The sequence below is a fragment of the Pristis pectinata genome, chromosome 15 (genome assembly GCF_009764475.1).
Source record: "Pristis pectinata isolate sPriPec2 chromosome 15, sPriPec2.1.pri, whole genome shotgun sequence".
NCBI lineage: Eukaryota > Metazoa > Chordata > Chondrichthyes > Rhinopristiformes > Pristidae > Pristis > Pristis pectinata.
In genome coordinates this window covers 50,423,376-50,441,669 of record NC_067419.1, presented here as the reverse complement: position 1 = coordinate 50,441,669, position 18,294 = coordinate 50,423,376, and the positions used below count along the sequence as shown (strand labels likewise).

Genomic DNA, 18,294 nt, shown 5'->3' with positions numbered 1-18,294 from the left:
TCCAAGTCCAACATAATGTCTCAAATTTAATATTCTATGCCTGACGTATGAAGGCAAGCTTACCATACCCCTTCTTCACCACCCTAGCTACCTGTGTTTCTACTTTCCAGGAACTATGGAGTTGAACCCCAAGGTATCTCTGTTCATCAACATTCCTTGGTGCCCTACCATTTACTGTAAATGTTCTTCACCTATTTGAATTCCCAAAATGCATCACCTCGCACTTGAAAATTGGTTTATTATTGTCACGTGCCAAGATACGGTAAAAAAACTCGTTTTGCATGCCATCCATACAGATCATTTCATCACGTCAGTACATTGAGGTAGTACAAGGGAAACAATAACAGAATGCATAGTAAAGTGTTACAGTTCAGAGAAGGTGCAATGCAGGTAGACAATAAGGTGCAAAGGCCATGATGAGGTAGATTGTGGAGTCAAGATTCCATCTTATTTTACAAGGGGACCGTTCAATAGTCTTATAATAGCAGAGTAGAAGCTGTCCTTAAGCATGGTGGTACATGTTTTCAGGCTTTTATATCTTCTGCCTAATGGGAGGGGGGAGGGTGAAGAGAGAATGTCTGGGGTGGGTTGGGTCCTTGATTATATTGGCTGCTTTTCTGAGGCAGTGAGGTGTAGACACAGTCCATGGAAAGGAGGCTAGTTTTCGTGACTTGCTGAGCTGTGTCCACAACTCTGTGCAGTTTCTTGTGGTCTCGAGCTGAGCAGTTGCCATTCCAAGCTGTGATGTATCCAGATAGGATGCTTTCTATGGTGCATCAATAAAAATTGGCGTGGGTCAAAGGGGACATGCCACATTTCTTTAACCTCCTGAGGAAGTAGAGGCGCTGGTGAGCTTTCTTGGCCATGGCGTCTACGTGGTTGGACTGGGACAAGCTATTGATGTTCACTCCTAGGAACTTGAAGCTCTTGACCCTCTCGACCTCAGCACCGTTGATATATATGTAGGAGCATGTGCACCGCCCCACTTCCTGTAGTGAATGACCAGCTCTTTTGCTGACATTGATGGAAAGCTTGTTGTCATGACACCGTCACTGGGCTACCTATCTCCTTCCTGTACTCTGACTCATCGTTATTTGAGATTTGACCCACAATGGTGGTGTCATCTGCAAACTTGTAGATGGAGTTCGGGGAATCTGGCAGTCGTGAGTGTATAGGGAGTAGAGTGGGGGCTGAGGACGCAGACTTGTGGGGCACCAGTGTTGAGGATTAAAATCCATCTACTAATGCTTTGCACCAATTTTCCATCTGCTCTCTATCCTGCTGTAGCCCTAGACAACCTTCAACACTTAATTTTTGTGTCATCCACAAACTTGCATACTTCATAAATTATGCCTCCTACATTCACATCCAAGTCATTAACATATATCACAAATGGCCAAGGTCCCAGCACTGCTCCCTGTGGTATATCAGTGAACCCAGATTTCCAATCAGAAACTTATCCTTCCACCACCCTCCATCTCCTATCACCAAGCCGATTTTGGATTCAATTCGCCAGACAGGATTTCCCCCACACAAAGCCATGCTGACCATCCCTGTCTTTCCAAATGTGTACAAATCCTGCCCCTCAGAATTTTCTCCGATAATTTCCCTACCACACATGGCTCACCAGCCTGTAGTTACCTGGCTTATCCTTGCTGCCCGTCCTAAATAAAGGAATAACATTAACTATCCTCCAGTCTTCTGATACCTTGCCTGTGGCTAGTGAATGTGTTTTAAAAAAAAAATCCTCTCAGGGCCCCAGCAATCTCCTCCCTTGTTTCCCAGAGCATTCTGGGATAGACGTAATCAGCCCTGGGGATTTATCCACCCTTATTCCAGCACCACCCCCCCCCCCCCACCTTTTAATACTGACCTACTCCAGTCTATCAATCCATCCTCCCCAAACTTACTTTCCCCTACATCCTTCTCCGTGGTGAGTTCAGACAAGAAGTAGTCATTTAGAACCTTGCCCACATCCCCTGGCTCCACACGTAGATTAGCCCTTTGGTTCCCAAGGGGACCACTCCGGCCACCCTTTGCTTCTGTTATGTTTATAGAATGACAAAGCTGGCAGGATTAGGGAGCCCTCTGTCACATCTGAAACTGCTGTACCCCAGAACTTTATACTGTCAGCCCTGCCTTTCATTCAACAACAACTGCTGCCTCGACCCGACTCCCTGCCCTACAGCTGAATCACCCATGGGGATATGGTCTCAGCTCTTGCTGCTCTCTCCTGTCCCTCATCAGTACTGGTACTGGTTAGAAAGCCCCTAGAGTTTGCCCGAACAACTCCAGAACTTGCCCACCCTCGCTTCACCTCACTGTCTCAAGGTGTAGGGTTTACACCTCCTGAAGCATGTTTTCCATGTGACACTCAGCGTCAAGGGCGGCCTGTAGTGACATCAGCTCTTGCTTGAGCTCCTCCCGTCGACAACACTTCCTCCTTCTGTGGTGTCCTTGCCCTCCCACATTTTATAGGATGTGCCCTCCGCGGGTCTGAGATGCCCCAACACATCTCTGCTTATATCAGCTCACTAAGCAGGAGCCAGAATAATTGAACTTATTTAGTCCTGTAGCTATAAATTTGCATCAAGAATTCACTGTTCCACTTCTTCATATCCAAGCATTGGCTGGGGGAATGCAGGATAGTACAGCTCAATGGGCTGAAGGGAGCATGACATAATGGGCTGAAGGGGGAATGGGATAGAACGGTTCAATGGGCTGATCTTCTCACTGAAATTGTACCATGGAAATCTCCCCCTCCCGAAACAAAGCTTTCTACTCACAGCTAAACCTGAGACTAAATTGTGACTAAAGTATAAAAACGGGTGATAGTGTCCAGGGACTAGTTAATGGTCTGGTTCACCATTGGGTTACATCAAAGTGCAGCACTTTCTTATTTGTTTCAATAAAGCGTACGTTTGCTTTGTTTTGGATGTTTTTTCAGTAACTCACAATGACCAAAAAGTACAAAAAGGATTCTGAAGACTATCTGACAATCTGCTTAAAGTATCTGCTGTTGGTTTTTAACATCATCTTCTGGGTAAGTGAGTCACTGTTACCAAGACAATACACAGTGGGCGATGTGGGAAAGTTTCTCAGCCACTCACCTGGGTCAGGGCTCACTCACAAATTGAAATTGAATTGTACAAGATCCTGAGAGGTCAAAAGAAAATACAGCACAGAGACAGGCCTTTCTGCCCACCGAGTCTTCAGTGACCATCAACCACTTATTTTTATACTAATCCAACTTTAAGCCATTTATTCTCCCACATTTCCACCTCTACACTTCAACTCGCTTCTGCTTATCGACATGCTAGTGGCAATTTATGGCGGCCAACTAACCTATCGACCTACATCATCTGGGAGAAAACTGGAGCACCCAAGGGAAGCCCACACGGTCACAACGAGAACGTGTATACTCCACACAGACAGCACCAGGGATCCGGATCGGACCTGTGTTGCTGGAGCTATGAGGCGGCAGCACTACTACCTGCCCGACTATGAGGCACGTTTCCACTAGTGAGAGAATCTCAGACAAAGGGACGTGCTTTCACCCAGTCTTTGCCCCTCATGATTTTATACTCCTCTGTAAGATCACCCCTCATTCTCCAACACTCCAATGAATAAAGTCTCAACCTCCCTTGAGTCTCGGCAACATCCTCGTAAATCTCCTCTGCACGCTTTCCAACTTAACGGCATCTTTCCTACAGCAGGGTAACCAAAACTGAACACAATATTCCAAATGCGGCCTCACCTGTCTCCCTGTTTGTGCCCATCATAATTTGTTACACCTCTGTCACTCCCCACACAGCCTCCTCCGCTCCATCGACTTTAATGCAGAGCAAAAACCCTCATCAGTTGTAAAGTATGGAAGTGGTTAAAATGAATCAGAATGCATGATATTTAATGTGGAAATTTAAAACACAAAAATGCATCCTAAACCACACAGAATCTAACAATTCTTCCCTCCAACATTTCAGAAGAACCTAAGAACATCAGAAACTAGGAACAGGAGTTGGCCACTCAGCCTCTCAAGCCAAGCCCACCCGACCCCACCATTCAATGGCTGATCTGACCCAGGCCCCACCTCCACACCAATGTCTGATCTTTCAAAAATGTATCTGCTTCCCCACAGTGTTCTAGCCTGCAAAACCCTCCAGAGATTCGGCATCCTCTGTGAGGAAAAAGTTCCTGTGCGCCTTGGTTGTTAATGACTGCCCCCAACCTTATTCCTTGGAGTGCAGGAGACCTTATAGAGGTGTATAAATCATGAGGGGCATAGATAGGGTAGATGTACTGTCTTTTTCCCAGGGTTGGGGAATCGAGAACTAGAGTGCATAGGTTTAAGGTGAGAGGGGAAAGATTTAATAAGAACCTGAGGGGCAACCTTTTTACATAAAGGCTGGTATGTACGTGGAATGAGCTGCCAGAGGAAGTGGTTAAGGCAGGTACATTAACAACATTTAAAAGGTACTTGGACAGGTACATGGATAGGATAGATAGAGGGATATGGGTCAAACACGGGCAAATGCGAAAACCTTGGATGAGCATCTTGGTTGGCATGGACCAGTTGGGCCGAAGTGCCTGTATGACTCTGTAATGACCTGGATGGATATGTAGGGCATTGTTTCAAAATGTAGGCTCAGAAATAGAACTTAGATCATAGAACAGTACAGCACAGGACGGGCCCTTCGGCCCACAATGTTGTGCCGACCTATATAAACCTACTCCATGATCAATCTAACTCTTCCCTCCTACACAGCCCATGACCCTGCATTTTTCTTACATCCATGTGCCTATCTAAGAGTCTCTTAAGTGTCCCTATCAGCCTCTCCCACCACTCCTGGCAGTGCATTCCAGGCACCCACCACTCTCTGTATAAAGAAAAACCAACTTCTGACATCTCCCCTCAACATTCCTCCTCTGACCTTAAACTGATGTCCTCAGGTATTGGCCATTGCTGCCCTGGGGAAAAGGTGCTAGCTGTCCACTCTACCTATGCCCCTCATAATCTTGTACACCTCCAAGTTGCCTCTCATCCTGTATCACTCCAAAGAGAAAAGTTCACTCAACCTTTCCTCATAAGACATGTTCTCTAATCCAGGCAGCATCCTGGTAAATCTCCTCTGCACCCTCTCTAAAGCTTCCACATCCTTCCTATAATGAGGCAACCAGAACTGAACACAATACTCCAAGTGTGGTCTAACCAGAGTTTTATAGAGCTGCAACGTTACCTTGCGGCTCTTGAACCCAGTCCCCCGACTGGTGAAGGCCAGCACACCATATGCTGCCTTAACAACTCTATCAACTTGCTTGGCAACTTTGAGGGATATAAGATAAGATTTTTTTATTAGTCACATGTCCATTGAAACACGCAGTGAAATGCATCTTTCGTGTAGAGTGTTCTGGAGGCAGCCCGCAAGTGTCGTCACTCTTCCAGCGCCAACATAGCATGCCCACAACTTCCTAACCCATACATCTTTGGAATGTGGGAGAAAACTGGACCACCCAGAGGAAACCCATGCAGACACATGGGGAGAACATACAAACTCCTGACAGACAGTGTCCGGAATTGAACCTGGGTCGCTAGCGCTGTAATAGTGTTACGTTAACTGCTACACTACAGTGTCTGCCCACAGAAGGCAGAGGGTGGCAGTTGGTGGAGAGTATTCTGCCTGGAGGTCAGTGACTAGTGATGTTCTGCAGGGGTCACCACTAGTCCATACACCATACATAGTGTATGGGCTTGGACATGAAGATCCCTCTGTTCCTCCACATTAAGAATCCTGCCATTAACCTTGTACTCTTCCTTAAAGTCGATCTTCCAAAGTGTACCACTTTGCACTTTTTGGGATTGAACTCCATCTGCCACTTCTCTGCCCAACTCTGCATCCTGTCTATATCCTGTTGTAACCTGCAGCGACCTTCTACACTATCAACAACACCACCAACCTTCGTGTCATCTGTAAACTTACTAACCCATCCCTCCACTTCCTCATCCAAGTAATTTGTAAAAATCACAAAGAATAGGGGTCCCAGAATAGACCCCTGCAGAACACCACTGGTCACCGACCTCCAGGCAGCATACTCTCCATGTATCGCCACCCTCTGTCTTCTGTGGGCAAGCCAATTCCGAATCCACACAGCAAACTTTCCATGGATCCTATGCCTCGTGCCTTTCTGGATGAAAATGGATCAAATAGTGAGGAGGATGGTGAGAAACATTGGGAGTATGATGTCCAGCCGGTAAACTCTGCAAATACTTGATAAGAGGCATAGATCGAGTGGACAGTCAGAGACCAGGGTGAAAATGGCTAACACAAGGGGGCATAATTTTAAGGTGATTGGAGGAGGGTATTGGGGGGATGTCAGAGGCAAATTTTTTTTTTACACGGAGCGTGGTGGGTCTGTGGAACGTACTGCCAGCAGAGGTAGTGGAGGCAGATACATTAGGGACATTTAAGAAACTCTTAGGTAGCCACATGAATGATAGAAAAATAGAGGGCTATGTGAGAGGAAAGGGTTAGATAGATCTTAGAGCAGGATAAAATGTTGGCACAACATCGTGGGCTGAAGGGCCTACACTGTGCTGTAATGTTCAATGTAGTATTTATCACAGAGAAGTTGGAAGGGATACAATAGTGCAGGATACATGGAGACAGATGTTCCAGATAGTGTGGTCTGATGCAGGGACCTGCATTGTAAAGAAGGTGGTGTGGTCGGATTCAGGGACCTGGAGGGATTGTGTGTGCAGATCCTTTATACAGGATTGGATGGAAACACCTATTTTACAATGCTGGTCCCTGCAACCGAACACACCTTCTATACAACCATCTGTTCTTTTAATATTAACACCTGTCAGCCTATTCAGCTGTGATGAGGTTGAGACCTTTAAGTACCTAGGAGTGAACTTCACCAATAGCATGTCCTGGTCCAACCACGTAGACGCCACGGCCAAGAAAGCTCACCAGCACCTCTACTTTCTCAGGAGGCTAAAGAAATTGGCATTTCCCCTTTGACACTCGCCAACTTTTATCGATGCACCATATAAAGCATCCTATCTGGATACATCACGGCTTGGTACAGTGGCTGCTCTGCCCGGGACGGCAAGAAGCTGCAGAGAGTTGCAGACACAGCCCAGCGCATCACGGAAACCAGCCTCCCCTCCGTGGACTCTGTCTACACTTCTTGCTGCCTTGGTAAAGCAGCCAGCATAACCAAAGACCCCACCCATCCTAGACATTCTCTCTTCCACCTCCTATCGAGCAGAAGATACAAAATCCTGAAAGCACATACCACCAGGCTCAAGGACAGCTTCTATCTCACTGTTATAAGACTATTGAATGGTTCCCTAGTACGATAAGATGGACTCTTGTCCTCACAATCTACCTGGTTATGACCTTGCACCTTATTGTCTACCTGCACTGCACTTTCTCAGTAACTGTGACACTTTACTCTGCATTCTGTATCATTTTCCCTTGTGCTACCTCAATGCACTCTGTAATGAAATGCTCTGTATGAATGGTAGGCAAGACAAGTTTTTCACTGTACCTCAGTACAAATGACAATAATAAACCAATTCCAATTATAATATTACAGGCTTCAACTTGGCTAACAAATCTGCTAAGAAACACAAAAGCAAAATCAGAGATGTGGAATACCTGAAAATCGGGAAAGGAGTTCATTAAAAGAGGAGAAAGCACACAAGAGTCAGAAAGTGAGGCCAACCCTCTAAATTCCTGGCTTGTTCCCAGTTGAGGGACAGAGTTCAGTTCTCTAGGAAGATGTCATGGCTTTTGAGAAAGTGTGGAGAAGATTTACTGGAGTTGTCCCAGGGTTGAAAGTGTCAGACAATGGGGAACTGGGGATTTTCTCCTCGGAACAGCGAAGGTTAAGGAAACACTTGATAAACGATTTTGCCTGGGGTGGAGCATTTCAGTTATGATGACACACAGGATGGGCTGGATTTGTCTTCCTTGTAGCAGTGGAAGCTAAGGGGGGACGTGACAGAAGAATATAAAACAATGAGGGAGATAAATAGAGGAGATAAAAATGATTCCTTGGCGGAGGTGAATAAAAGCAGAGGGTTAGGGTACAGGGGAGGAGGGATCTGAGGAAGAATTCAATGATTGGGTGGTTGCAATTTGGACTGTACAGCTTGAGGGGATGGTGGAATCGGGCACGCTCATAATTTTTCAAATGTATTTGGATGATGCAAGGCAGAGAGGTGATGAGCCAAGTGCTGGAAATGGATTTAGAACAGGTACTTGAAGGGCGGCAAGGACATCCTGGCCTGAAGGGCTGGTTTCTGTGCAACATGTCTCTGACTCCACAAGAAGTATCCAAAATCATGAGTTAGTTTGACAGAAATTATAAAGAGAAACAGTTCCAAGGGACAGAAGTATTGATAACCGGAGGACACAACTTTAAATGCATTAGGCAAAAAACAAAATGCTGCAAGGATGTCTTTTATGCAGTGAGTTGTTATGTCAGGAATACTCTGCTTCAATGGGTGGGAGGAGCAGATTCACAGGACTCTTCAAAAGGTTAATGTTTTAGGGTATGTTGATATCAAGAGAGAGGATGTGTTGGAACTGTTAGAAAATGTTAGGACAGATAAGTCCCCGGGGCCTGACGGAATATTCCCCAGGCTGCTTCGCGAGGCGAGGGAGGAGATTGCTGAGCCTTTTATTCAAAAAAGGTAGTAGGGATAGTCCATGGAGTTATAGACCAGTGAGCCCTACATCTGTGGTGGGCAAGCTGTTGAAAAGGATTCTTAGAGATAGGATCTATGGGCATTTAGAGAATCATGGTCTGATCAGTGACAGGCTACATGGCTTTGTGAAGGGAAGATCATGTCTCACAAGCCTGATAGGGTTCTTTGAGGAGGTGACCAGACAGATTGATGAGGGTAGTGCAGTAGATGTGGTCTACATGGATTTTAGTAAGGCATTTGACAAGGTTCCACATGGTTGGCTTCTTCAGAAAGTCAGAGGGCATGGGATCCAGGGAAGTTTGGCCATGTAGATTCTGAATTGGCTTGCCTGTAGAAAGCAGAGGGTTGTGGTGGAGGGAGTACATTCAGATCGGAGGGCTGTGACTCGCGGTGTCCCACAAGGATCGGTTCTGGGACCTCTGCTTTTTGTGATTTTTATTAATAACTTGGATGAGGGGGTAGAAGGGTGGGTTGGAAAGATTGCAGACGACACAAAGATTGGTGGTGTTGTGGATAGTGCGGACGATTGTCAAAGAGTGCAAAGGGACATTGATAGGATGCAGAGCTGGGCTAAGGAGTGGCAGATGGAGTTCAATCCGGAGAAGCGTGAGGTGGTACACTTTGGAAGGGCAAACTCCAAGGTGGAATACAAAGTTAATGGCAGGATTCTGGGTAGTGTGGAGGAGCAGAGGGATCTGGGGGTTCATATCCACAGATCCCTGAAAGTTGCCTGACATGTGGATAGGGTCGTTAAGAAAGCTTATGGTGTGTTAGCATTCATACGTCATGGGATTGAGTTTAAGAGCTGCGAGGTAATGATGCAGCTCTACAAAACTCTGGTTAGACCACACTTGGAGTACTGTGTCCAGTTCTGGTCGCCTCATTATAGGAAGGATGTGGAAGCATTGGAAAGGGTGCAGAGGAGATTTACCAGGATGCTGCCTGGATTGGAGAGTATGGATTATGAGGAGAGACTAAGGGAGCTAGGGCTTTACTCTTTGGAGAGAAGGAGGATGAGGGGAGACATGATAGAGGTATACAAAATATTAGGAGGAATGGATAGAGTAGACACCCAGCACCTCTTTCCCAGGGCACCAATGCTCAATACAAGAGGGCATGGCTTTAAAGTAATGGGTGGGAAGTTCAAGGGAGATATCAGAGGAAGGTTTTTTATCCAGAGAGTGGTTAGGGCATGGAATACTCTGCCTGGGGTGGTGGTGAAGGCAGGTACATTGGTCAAATTCAAGAGATTGTTAGATAAGCATATGGAGGAATTTAAAATAGAGGGATATGGGGGAGGTAGTGGTTAGATAGTCTTAGGCGAGGTTTAAAGGTTGGCACAACAGTGTGGGCCGAAGGGCCTGTATTGTGCTGTACTGTTCTATGGAATCAAATAAACGCCTGAAAGAAGTCGAGGGGAAAGAGCAATATACTTGGCACAGGCAAAATGAGCAATACCATTTCATGAATGTAAATGTGATAACTGATGGTTGCAGACAGAAACGCAAAGAAATGAATCAAAGTGAAGTTTGTACGTTAGGTCAGTCAGGGCAGTACTGATACACATGGGGTCAGCAGAATGAGGCTGAGGCAGCAGTGGAGGCAACAGGCTGTGGGCAGAGGGAAAATCAAACTGCTCTGACGAGACGACAAGTGTTTCACGGTTTCTCCTGCTCCCACTTACAACACACATAAACAGCTGGGCAGAGGTATTGAGAGTCAACAATGACCTTCAATGAGTGGGAGACGGCAAATAGAGAGAATGACAGGAGTTGCATGTAGAGACTGGAGCAACAGAGGGTAAAGAAAAAGATTTAATAAACATCTTCAATTTCATTTGGGATTTTAAGGACAACCTGTTTCTGATCAGTAACCAGAGGAATCAAATTTAAAATAATTTGCAACAGAAAACATGAGAAAAGTCTTCATGCAGAAGGTTGATATGATCTGGAATGTTCTATCAATGAGAAAATAAATGGAATTCCATGGAAATCAGAGAGGGCAATTAGGAGTGCAAAAAGGGGACATGAGGTAGCTTTGGCAGATAAGGTATAGGAGAACCCTAAGAAATTCTACAAGTATATTCAGAGCAGAAGGGTAACTCGGGAGAGAATAGGCCCCTTAAGGATCAATGTGAGCATCTGTGTTGAGCCACAGGAGATGGGTGAGATCTTAAATGAATATTTCTCATCTGTATTTACTGTGCAGGAAGTTATAAAAGCGAGGGAGTTCAGGGAAGGGAATCGTGATGAAGCATATCCACATTACAGAAGAGGATGTGCTGGCATTCTTAAAGTGCATAAAGGTGGATAAATCCCTGGGGTCTGAGTAAGTGTATCCTAAGACATGGTGAGAAGCCGTGGAAGAAATTGCTGGTTCCCTGGCAGAGATATTTGTATCATCATTAGCCACAGATGAGGTACCAGAAAACTGGCTAATGTTGTGCCTTTATTTAAGAAGGGCTGCAAGGGCAAGTCAGAGAACTACAGGCCGATGAATCTAACATCTGTGGCGGGGAAGTTAGTGGTGGGGATTCTCAGAGACAGGATCTGCCTGCACTTGGCCTGGAGGTCCCAGAGGACTGGAGAGGAACCAGTTCCTCCAGGTCAGCATAATTCCAGGGAGAGAAGTGAAGCAATGCCTTTGGGGAACAAGGAAAAGAAAGGCAAATTGCATGGTGGGATCTTTACCTGAGGGAAGATGGAGTCATGGAAATGTGCCCTTCAGCCCATCCAGTCCATGCTGACCAGGACCTAATCCCAGAAAGGATGGTTTGTGAAATTCTCTGCCAGAAACTGTTGCTGAGAAAGTTTGCAGTTGTCTGAAAGGGAGGTCAGAAGAGCTTGGGGAGTGACCGGGAAATGTTGGTCAGGTGGTGTCTCAAGCGCAGTGCTGGATTCCGTTTGCACCCAGCCTACGTGCTGAAGTGTTCTGTGCCTTTTATCTAAGAGCACTACAGCACACAAACAGGCCCTTTGGCCCATCTAGTTCATGCTGACCTGATCTTCTGCCTAGTCCCATCTACCTGCACCTGGACCATATCCCTCCAAACCCCTCCCATCCATGTACCTATCCAAACCTCTCTTAAATTTTACAGTTGAACCCGCATCCACCACTTCCGCTGGCAGCTCGATCCACACTCGCACCACCCTCTGAGTGAAGTAGCTCCCCCTCAGATTCCCCTTAAATATTTCACCTTTGACCCTAAATCTATGACCTCCAGTTCTAGTCTCACCCAACCTGAGGGGAAAAAGCCTGCATGCATTCACCCTATCTATACCCCTCATAATCTTGTATACCTCTATAAGATCTCCCCTCAATTCTCCTGTGCTCCAGGGAACAAAGTCCTAACCTAGTTAACCTTTTGTTGTAACTCAGGTCCTCAAGTCCTGGCAACATCCTTGTAAATTTTCTCTGCACTCTTTCAAGCTTATTGATAGCTGTCCTGTAGGTAGGTGACCAGAACTGCACACAATACTCCAAATTTGGCCTCACCAAGTGTTGTCTGTTTTATGGAATGAAGCTCTTCCGTTTGAAGTTGCCACATAAAATCCAAGTGATTATTTGACCCTATGTGCCTGTTGTTTGCCTCTGAAGGTGGCAGGTGCTGGTGTGCTTCTCACTGGGACTTGGACGCTGAATGAGAAGAGAGACTACCTGAGCCTCCTGCCATCCAGTACGTTTGCCGTCTCTGCCTGTATCCTTGTCTTTGCTGGAAGCCTTGTGACGATCACTGGATTTCTTGGGTGTTGTGCAGTTGTTCGGGAGCAGAAGTCTGCCCTTGTAGCAGTAAGTATTTCACCTGAGAACAACTCATGGTGAGTTCCATTGTCTAAGGATCAATTATGCAAAACATTTTATCGATACTACATCTTGTTACTTGTATCAGAGCAACATTTTCCTGGAAATCTTGCTGACGTCTACCAGAAAAGTGGCAGTGGGTGCAAGGTACTGACCGTGGACTTACAGCCTTCTTATGGTTACTTTGGGAAATTTGAGGCAGTGTCAGAATTTTCTGTGTGTTTGACTCAATATCTCAAACTACCAAGTATGGAATTGTTTCCTTTTATTGACAAGTTGGAAATATGTCGGTGTCTAGGTGTCTAGGGGTCAAGGTGTGAGGGTCAGGGTGTGAACACTCTAATGGACCAGTAAAGAGCCAAGGTCAGTCCAGAAGTGGTGTCAATAAAAGAAGAGAAGGGAAATATTTCAGCAATGTGAGAGGTTGTTTTCAATTTCAATATTAGAAGTAAACTGTGAACGAAACTCCTTTGGTGCATGGACCACCTGTCCTCTCCGTACCTTCAATGAGATGAACCCCTCTTGCCGCCCCTTTCAGTATTCCAAAGGGACTGTTCCTACTTCCATTTCTGGTCCACTCTCCCATCTGCACCAATCTTCCTCATACACTTGTCACACAAAACCTGTCCACTCCCCTCCTCCTTCCCTCCATCCAGGGACCCAGACACTCCTTCCAGGTGAAGCAATGATTCACCAGCACTTAGAAACATAGAAAACCTACAGCACATACAGGCCCTTCAGCCCACAAAGCTGTGCCGAATATGTCCCTACCTTAGAAATTACTAGGCTTACCCGTAGCCCTCTATTTTTCTAAGCCCCACATACCTATCCAAAAGTCTCTTAAAAGACCCTATCGTATCCGCCATCACCGTTGCGGCAGCCCATTCCACCCACTCACCACTCTCTGAGTAAAAAAACTTACCCCTGACATCTCCTCTATACCTACTCCCCAGCACCTTAAACCTATGTCCTCTTGTGGCCACCAATTCAGCCCTGGGGAAAAGCCTCTGACTATCCACCCAATCAATGCCTCTCATCATCATCTACACCTCTATCAGGTCACCTCTCATCCTCCGTCGCTCCAAGGAGAAAAGGCTGAGTTCACTCAACCTGCTTTCATAAGGAATGCTCCCCAATCCAGGCAGCATCCTTGTAAATCTGCTCTGTACCCCCTTCAATGGCTTTCACATCCTTCCAGTAGTGAGGCGACCAGAACTGAGCACAGTACTCCAAGTGGGGTCTGACCAGGGACCTATATAGCTGCAACAATACCTCTCGGCTCCTAAATTCAATTCCACAATTGATGAAGGACAATACACCATATGCCTTCTTCACCACAGAGTCAACCTGTGCAGCTGCTTTGAGCGTCCTATGGACTCGGACCCCAAGATCCCTCTGATCTTCCACACTGCCAAGAGTCTTACCATTAATTCTATATTCTGCCATCATATTTGACCTACCAAAATGAACTGCTTCACACTTAGCTGGGTTGAACTCCATCTGCCACTTCTCAAACCAGTTTTGCATTCTATCTATGTCCTGCTGTAATCTCTGACAGCCCTCCACACTATCCATAACACCTCCAACCTTTGTGTCATCAGCAAACTTACTAACCCATCCCTCCACTTCCTCATTCAGGTCATTTATAAAAATCACAAAGAGTAAGGGTCCCAGAACAGATCCCTGAGGTACACCACTGGTCACCGACCTCCATGCAGAATATGACCTGTCACCAACCACTCTTTGCGTTCTGTGGGCAAGCCAGTTCTGGATCCACAAAGCAATGTCCCCTTGGATCCCATGCCTCCTTACTTTCTCAATAAGCCTTGCATGGGGTACCTTATCAAATGCCTTGCTGAAATCCATATACACTACATCTACTGCTCTTCCTTCATCAATGTGTTTAGTCACATCCTCAAAAAAATTCAATCAGGCTCGTAAGGCAGGACCTGCCCTTGACAAAGCCATGCTGACTATTTCTAATCATATTATACCTCTCCAATTGTTCATAGATCCTGCCTCTCAGGATCTTCTCCATCAACTTACCAACCACAAGTAAGACTCACTGGTCTATAATTTTCTGGGCTATCTCTACTCCCTTTCTTGAATAAGGGAACAACATCTGCAACACTCCAATCTTCCAGAACCTCTCCCGTCCCCATTGATGATGCAAAGAACATCGCCAGAGGCTCTGCAATCTCCTCCCTCACCTCCCACAGTGGCCTGGGGGTACACCTCATCCGGTCCTGGCGACTTATCCAACTTGATGCTTTCCAAAAGCTCCAGCACATCCTCTTTGTTAATATCTACGTGCTCAAGCTTTTCAGTCTGCTGCAAGTCATCACTGCAATCACCAAGATCCTTTTCCATAGTGAATACTGACGTAAAGTATTCATTGTACCTCCGCTATTTCTTCCGGATCCATACACACTTTCCCACTGCTGCACTTGATAGGCCCTATTCTTTCATGTCTCATCCTCTTTCTCTTCACATACCTGTAGAATGCTTTGGGGTTTTCCTTAATCCTGCCCGCCAAGGCCTTCTCATGTCCCCTTCTGGCTCTCCTAATTTCCATCTTAAACTCTTTCCTGTTAGCCTTATAATCTTCCAGATCTCTCTGAACCTTTTGTAAGCTTTTCTTTTCTTCTTGACTAGATTTATTACAGCCTTTGTACACCACGGTTCCTGTACCCCATCATAACTCCCCTGTCTCATTGGAACGTACCTATGCAGAACTTCACACAAATATCCCCTGAACGTTTGCCACATTTCTTCCGTACTTTTCCCTGAGAACATCTGTTCCCAATTTAAGCTTCCAATTTCCTGCCTGAGAGCCTCATAATTCCCCTTACTCCAATTAAATGCTTTTCTAACTTGTCTGTTCCTGTCCCTCTCCAATGCTATTGTAAAGGAGATAGAATTATGATCACTATCACCAAAATGTTCACCCACTGAGAGATCTGACACCTGACCAGGTTCATTTCCCAATACCAAATCAAGTACAGTCTCTCCTCTTGTAGGCCTATCTACATATTGTGTCAAGAAACCTTCCTGAACACACCTAACAAACTCCGCCCCATGTAAACCCCTTGCTCTAGGGAGATGCCAATCGATATTTGGAAAATTAAAATATCCCATTACAACAACTCTGTTATTATCATACCTTTCCAGGATCTGTTTCCCTATCTGCTCCTTGATATTCCTGTTACTATTGAGCGGCCTATAAAAAGCACCCAGTAAAATTACTGACCCCTTTCTGTTCCTAACCTCCACCCACAGAGACTCCGTAGACAGTCCCTCCACAACGTCCACCTTTTCTGCAGCCTTATCACTTCACACTTTTCTGGATTGAACTCTATCTGCCACTTTTCCACCCAACTCTGCATCCCATCTACAGTATATACTGTTGTAACCTACGACAACTTTCTACACTACCCACAACACTGCCAACCTTTGTGTCATCTGCAAACCTACTAACACACTTCCTCATCCAAGTCACTTATAAAAATCACAAGGAGCAGGGGTCCCCCCGACAACTCTAGTTTAAGTTCTCCCCAGTAGCCTTAGCAAAGCTCCCTGCCAGGATATTGGTCCCCCTGGGATTCAAGTGCAACCCGTCCTTTTTGTACAGGTCACACCTGTTCCAAAAGAGGTTCCAATGATCCAGAAATCTGAATCTCTGCCCCCTGCTCCAATCCCTCAGCCACGCATTTATCCTCCACCTCATTCTATTCCTATACTCACTGTCGCGTGGCACAGGCAGTAATCCCGAGAGTACTACCTTTGCAGTTCTGTTCTTCAGCCTTCTGCCCAGATCCCTAAACTCACTTTTCAGGACCTCATCCCTATTTCTACCTATGTCATTGGTACCAACATGTACCACGACTTCTGGCTGCTTTCCGTCCTGCTCAAGAATGCTGTGGACCTGAACAGAGACATCCTGGACCCTGGCACCTGGCACCTGGGAGGCAACATACCATCCGGGATTCTCGCTCATGTCTACAGAACCTCCTGTCTGTTCCCCTGACTATCGAGTCCCCTATCACTGTTGCCTTCCTCTTCTCCTCCCTTCCCTTCTGAGCAGCAGGACCAGTCCCAGTGCCAGAGACCTGTCTACTGCTGCTTGATCCCTGTAGGTCATCCCCCTCAATAGCATCCAAAGCGGAATACCTATTATTGAGGGGAACAGCCTCCAGGGTCCTCTGCTCTGTCTGCCTGTTCCCTTACTCTTTCTCTCTCCTGACAGTCACTCATCTGTCTGCCTCCTGCACCCTAGAAGTACCTGCTCTAAGGGGGGTGACTGCCTCCCAATGCACAGCACCTACATAACTCTCTCCGTCCCTGATGTTTTGCAGTGTTTGAAGCTGCAACTCATCAATTCTGAGCCGAAGTTCCTCCAGCCTCAAGCACTTACTGCAGATGTGGTCACCGTGCACCACAGCAGGGTCCACGAGCTCCCACATCATGCAGCTACAGCACATCGCCTTGCCCTCCATCTGAACTACTTTTTTTTCTACCTAGCTGTAGTCTACTTAAAAGTTATAACAATAACAGTAAACCTTACCTTTACTTACCAGCTACTCACCAGTGTGGCCTCTGCTTCTTGATGCCGAAGCCTGTTGTGCCAAAGCCGCTCACTCTGACTCTGTCCACTCCGACAATGGCCGCTTCAAAATGGCCGCTCCGGTTAACATGACCTCCTTTTTCTTGGCCCTGCTAAATTCTGCAAGAACAAAAAAGCCTGCAAAAACACATGAAACACACGAGTTTTTTTAATACTCTGTCCGTACCTGTGAGGGACCTGCTGCTGCAACATCTCCCAGGCCAATTCTGTCAAAGACTTCTTGCATTTAGGTCCACTGCATCCAGTCGTCATGTTGGAGACCCAAATGGAAAAGAAATCAACCTGCAGAATCTGGACTTGGAAACAAAAACAGAAAATGCTGGAAAAACTCAGCCAGTCAGGCAGCATCTGTGGAGAGAGAAACCAGTCAATGTTTTTGGTCAGGGAGCCTTCGACAGGACTGAGGGGAGAGTGGAGAAGGTCAGCTTTCAAAGCAGAGCTGGGGAGAGGAGTGAGGTGCAAGACTAATGACGATGCAGATTGGTTAAGACAGATCAGGTGATGAGGAGTGGGATGGGAAAACTGTGGTAGGTAGAACCTTTAGAGAGTTGGTCAAGCACAGGTACAGAAAGAGAGGAGATGGGCGACCACCAGGAAATGCAGGCAGTGCAAGAGTGCCCTGTGGTCACTCCCCTCTCTAACATCTACACCATGTTCGATACTGTTGGTGGGGGTGGCCTCTCAGAGCAGCAGCAGCCAATTCTGTGGCATCACAGTTGGCTCTGATACACAGCAGGGCAGGGAAAAGTGTAGGTGAGCAGTAGTGGTGGGGGATTCTTTAGTGAGGGGCACAGGCAGGCATTTCTGTGCCTGAGCGTGAGACTCCAGAATGGTCTGTTGTCAGAATGGTCTATATCACGTTTCTTGGTCAGGTTGGTCCAGCAAACTGTACCTGGACCAATTTTGTTGCTGCTCTGGATTAAATTCCACTTGACATTTTTCTGCCCAACTGACATATCTCTTCCCACAGTCTAGAACGTTCCTCCTGAACAACACGGCCAGTTCTTTATCATGTTCCCCACAGTGTATTGTATTTTGAACCCAGATATTTGGTGCACTTATTGCATGAAAGCATTTTCCTTGCAATGAACACCCATGAACACTGGTTGTGTAAATGTGGTGAGGTAAATGAACAATGTATCAGACTGAG

At 46.2% G+C, this 18,294-nt stretch overlaps 1 protein-coding gene across 12 annotated transcripts in view; it reads left to right on the top strand.

The window, feature by feature from the left end:
- Positions 1 to 18,294, top strand: part of tspan11 (tetraspanin 11) — a 107,078-nt gene that overhangs the window by 40,792 nt on the left and 47,992 nt on the right. For 8 of the 12 annotated variants that reach the window (XM_052030254.1, XM_052030257.1, XM_052030255.1 and 5 more), the window contains exon 2: positions 12,317 to 12,508. In XM_052030254.1, coding sequence (XP_051886214.1) covers positions 12,317 to 12,508 — 192 coding nt within the window. Of the gene's footprint in view, positions 1 to 2,947; positions 3,044 to 12,316; positions 12,509 to 18,294 lie in introns of all 12 variants that reach the window. The other 4 variants (XM_052030248.1, XM_052030251.1, XM_052030250.1 and 1 more) reach the window with 1 other exon arrangement.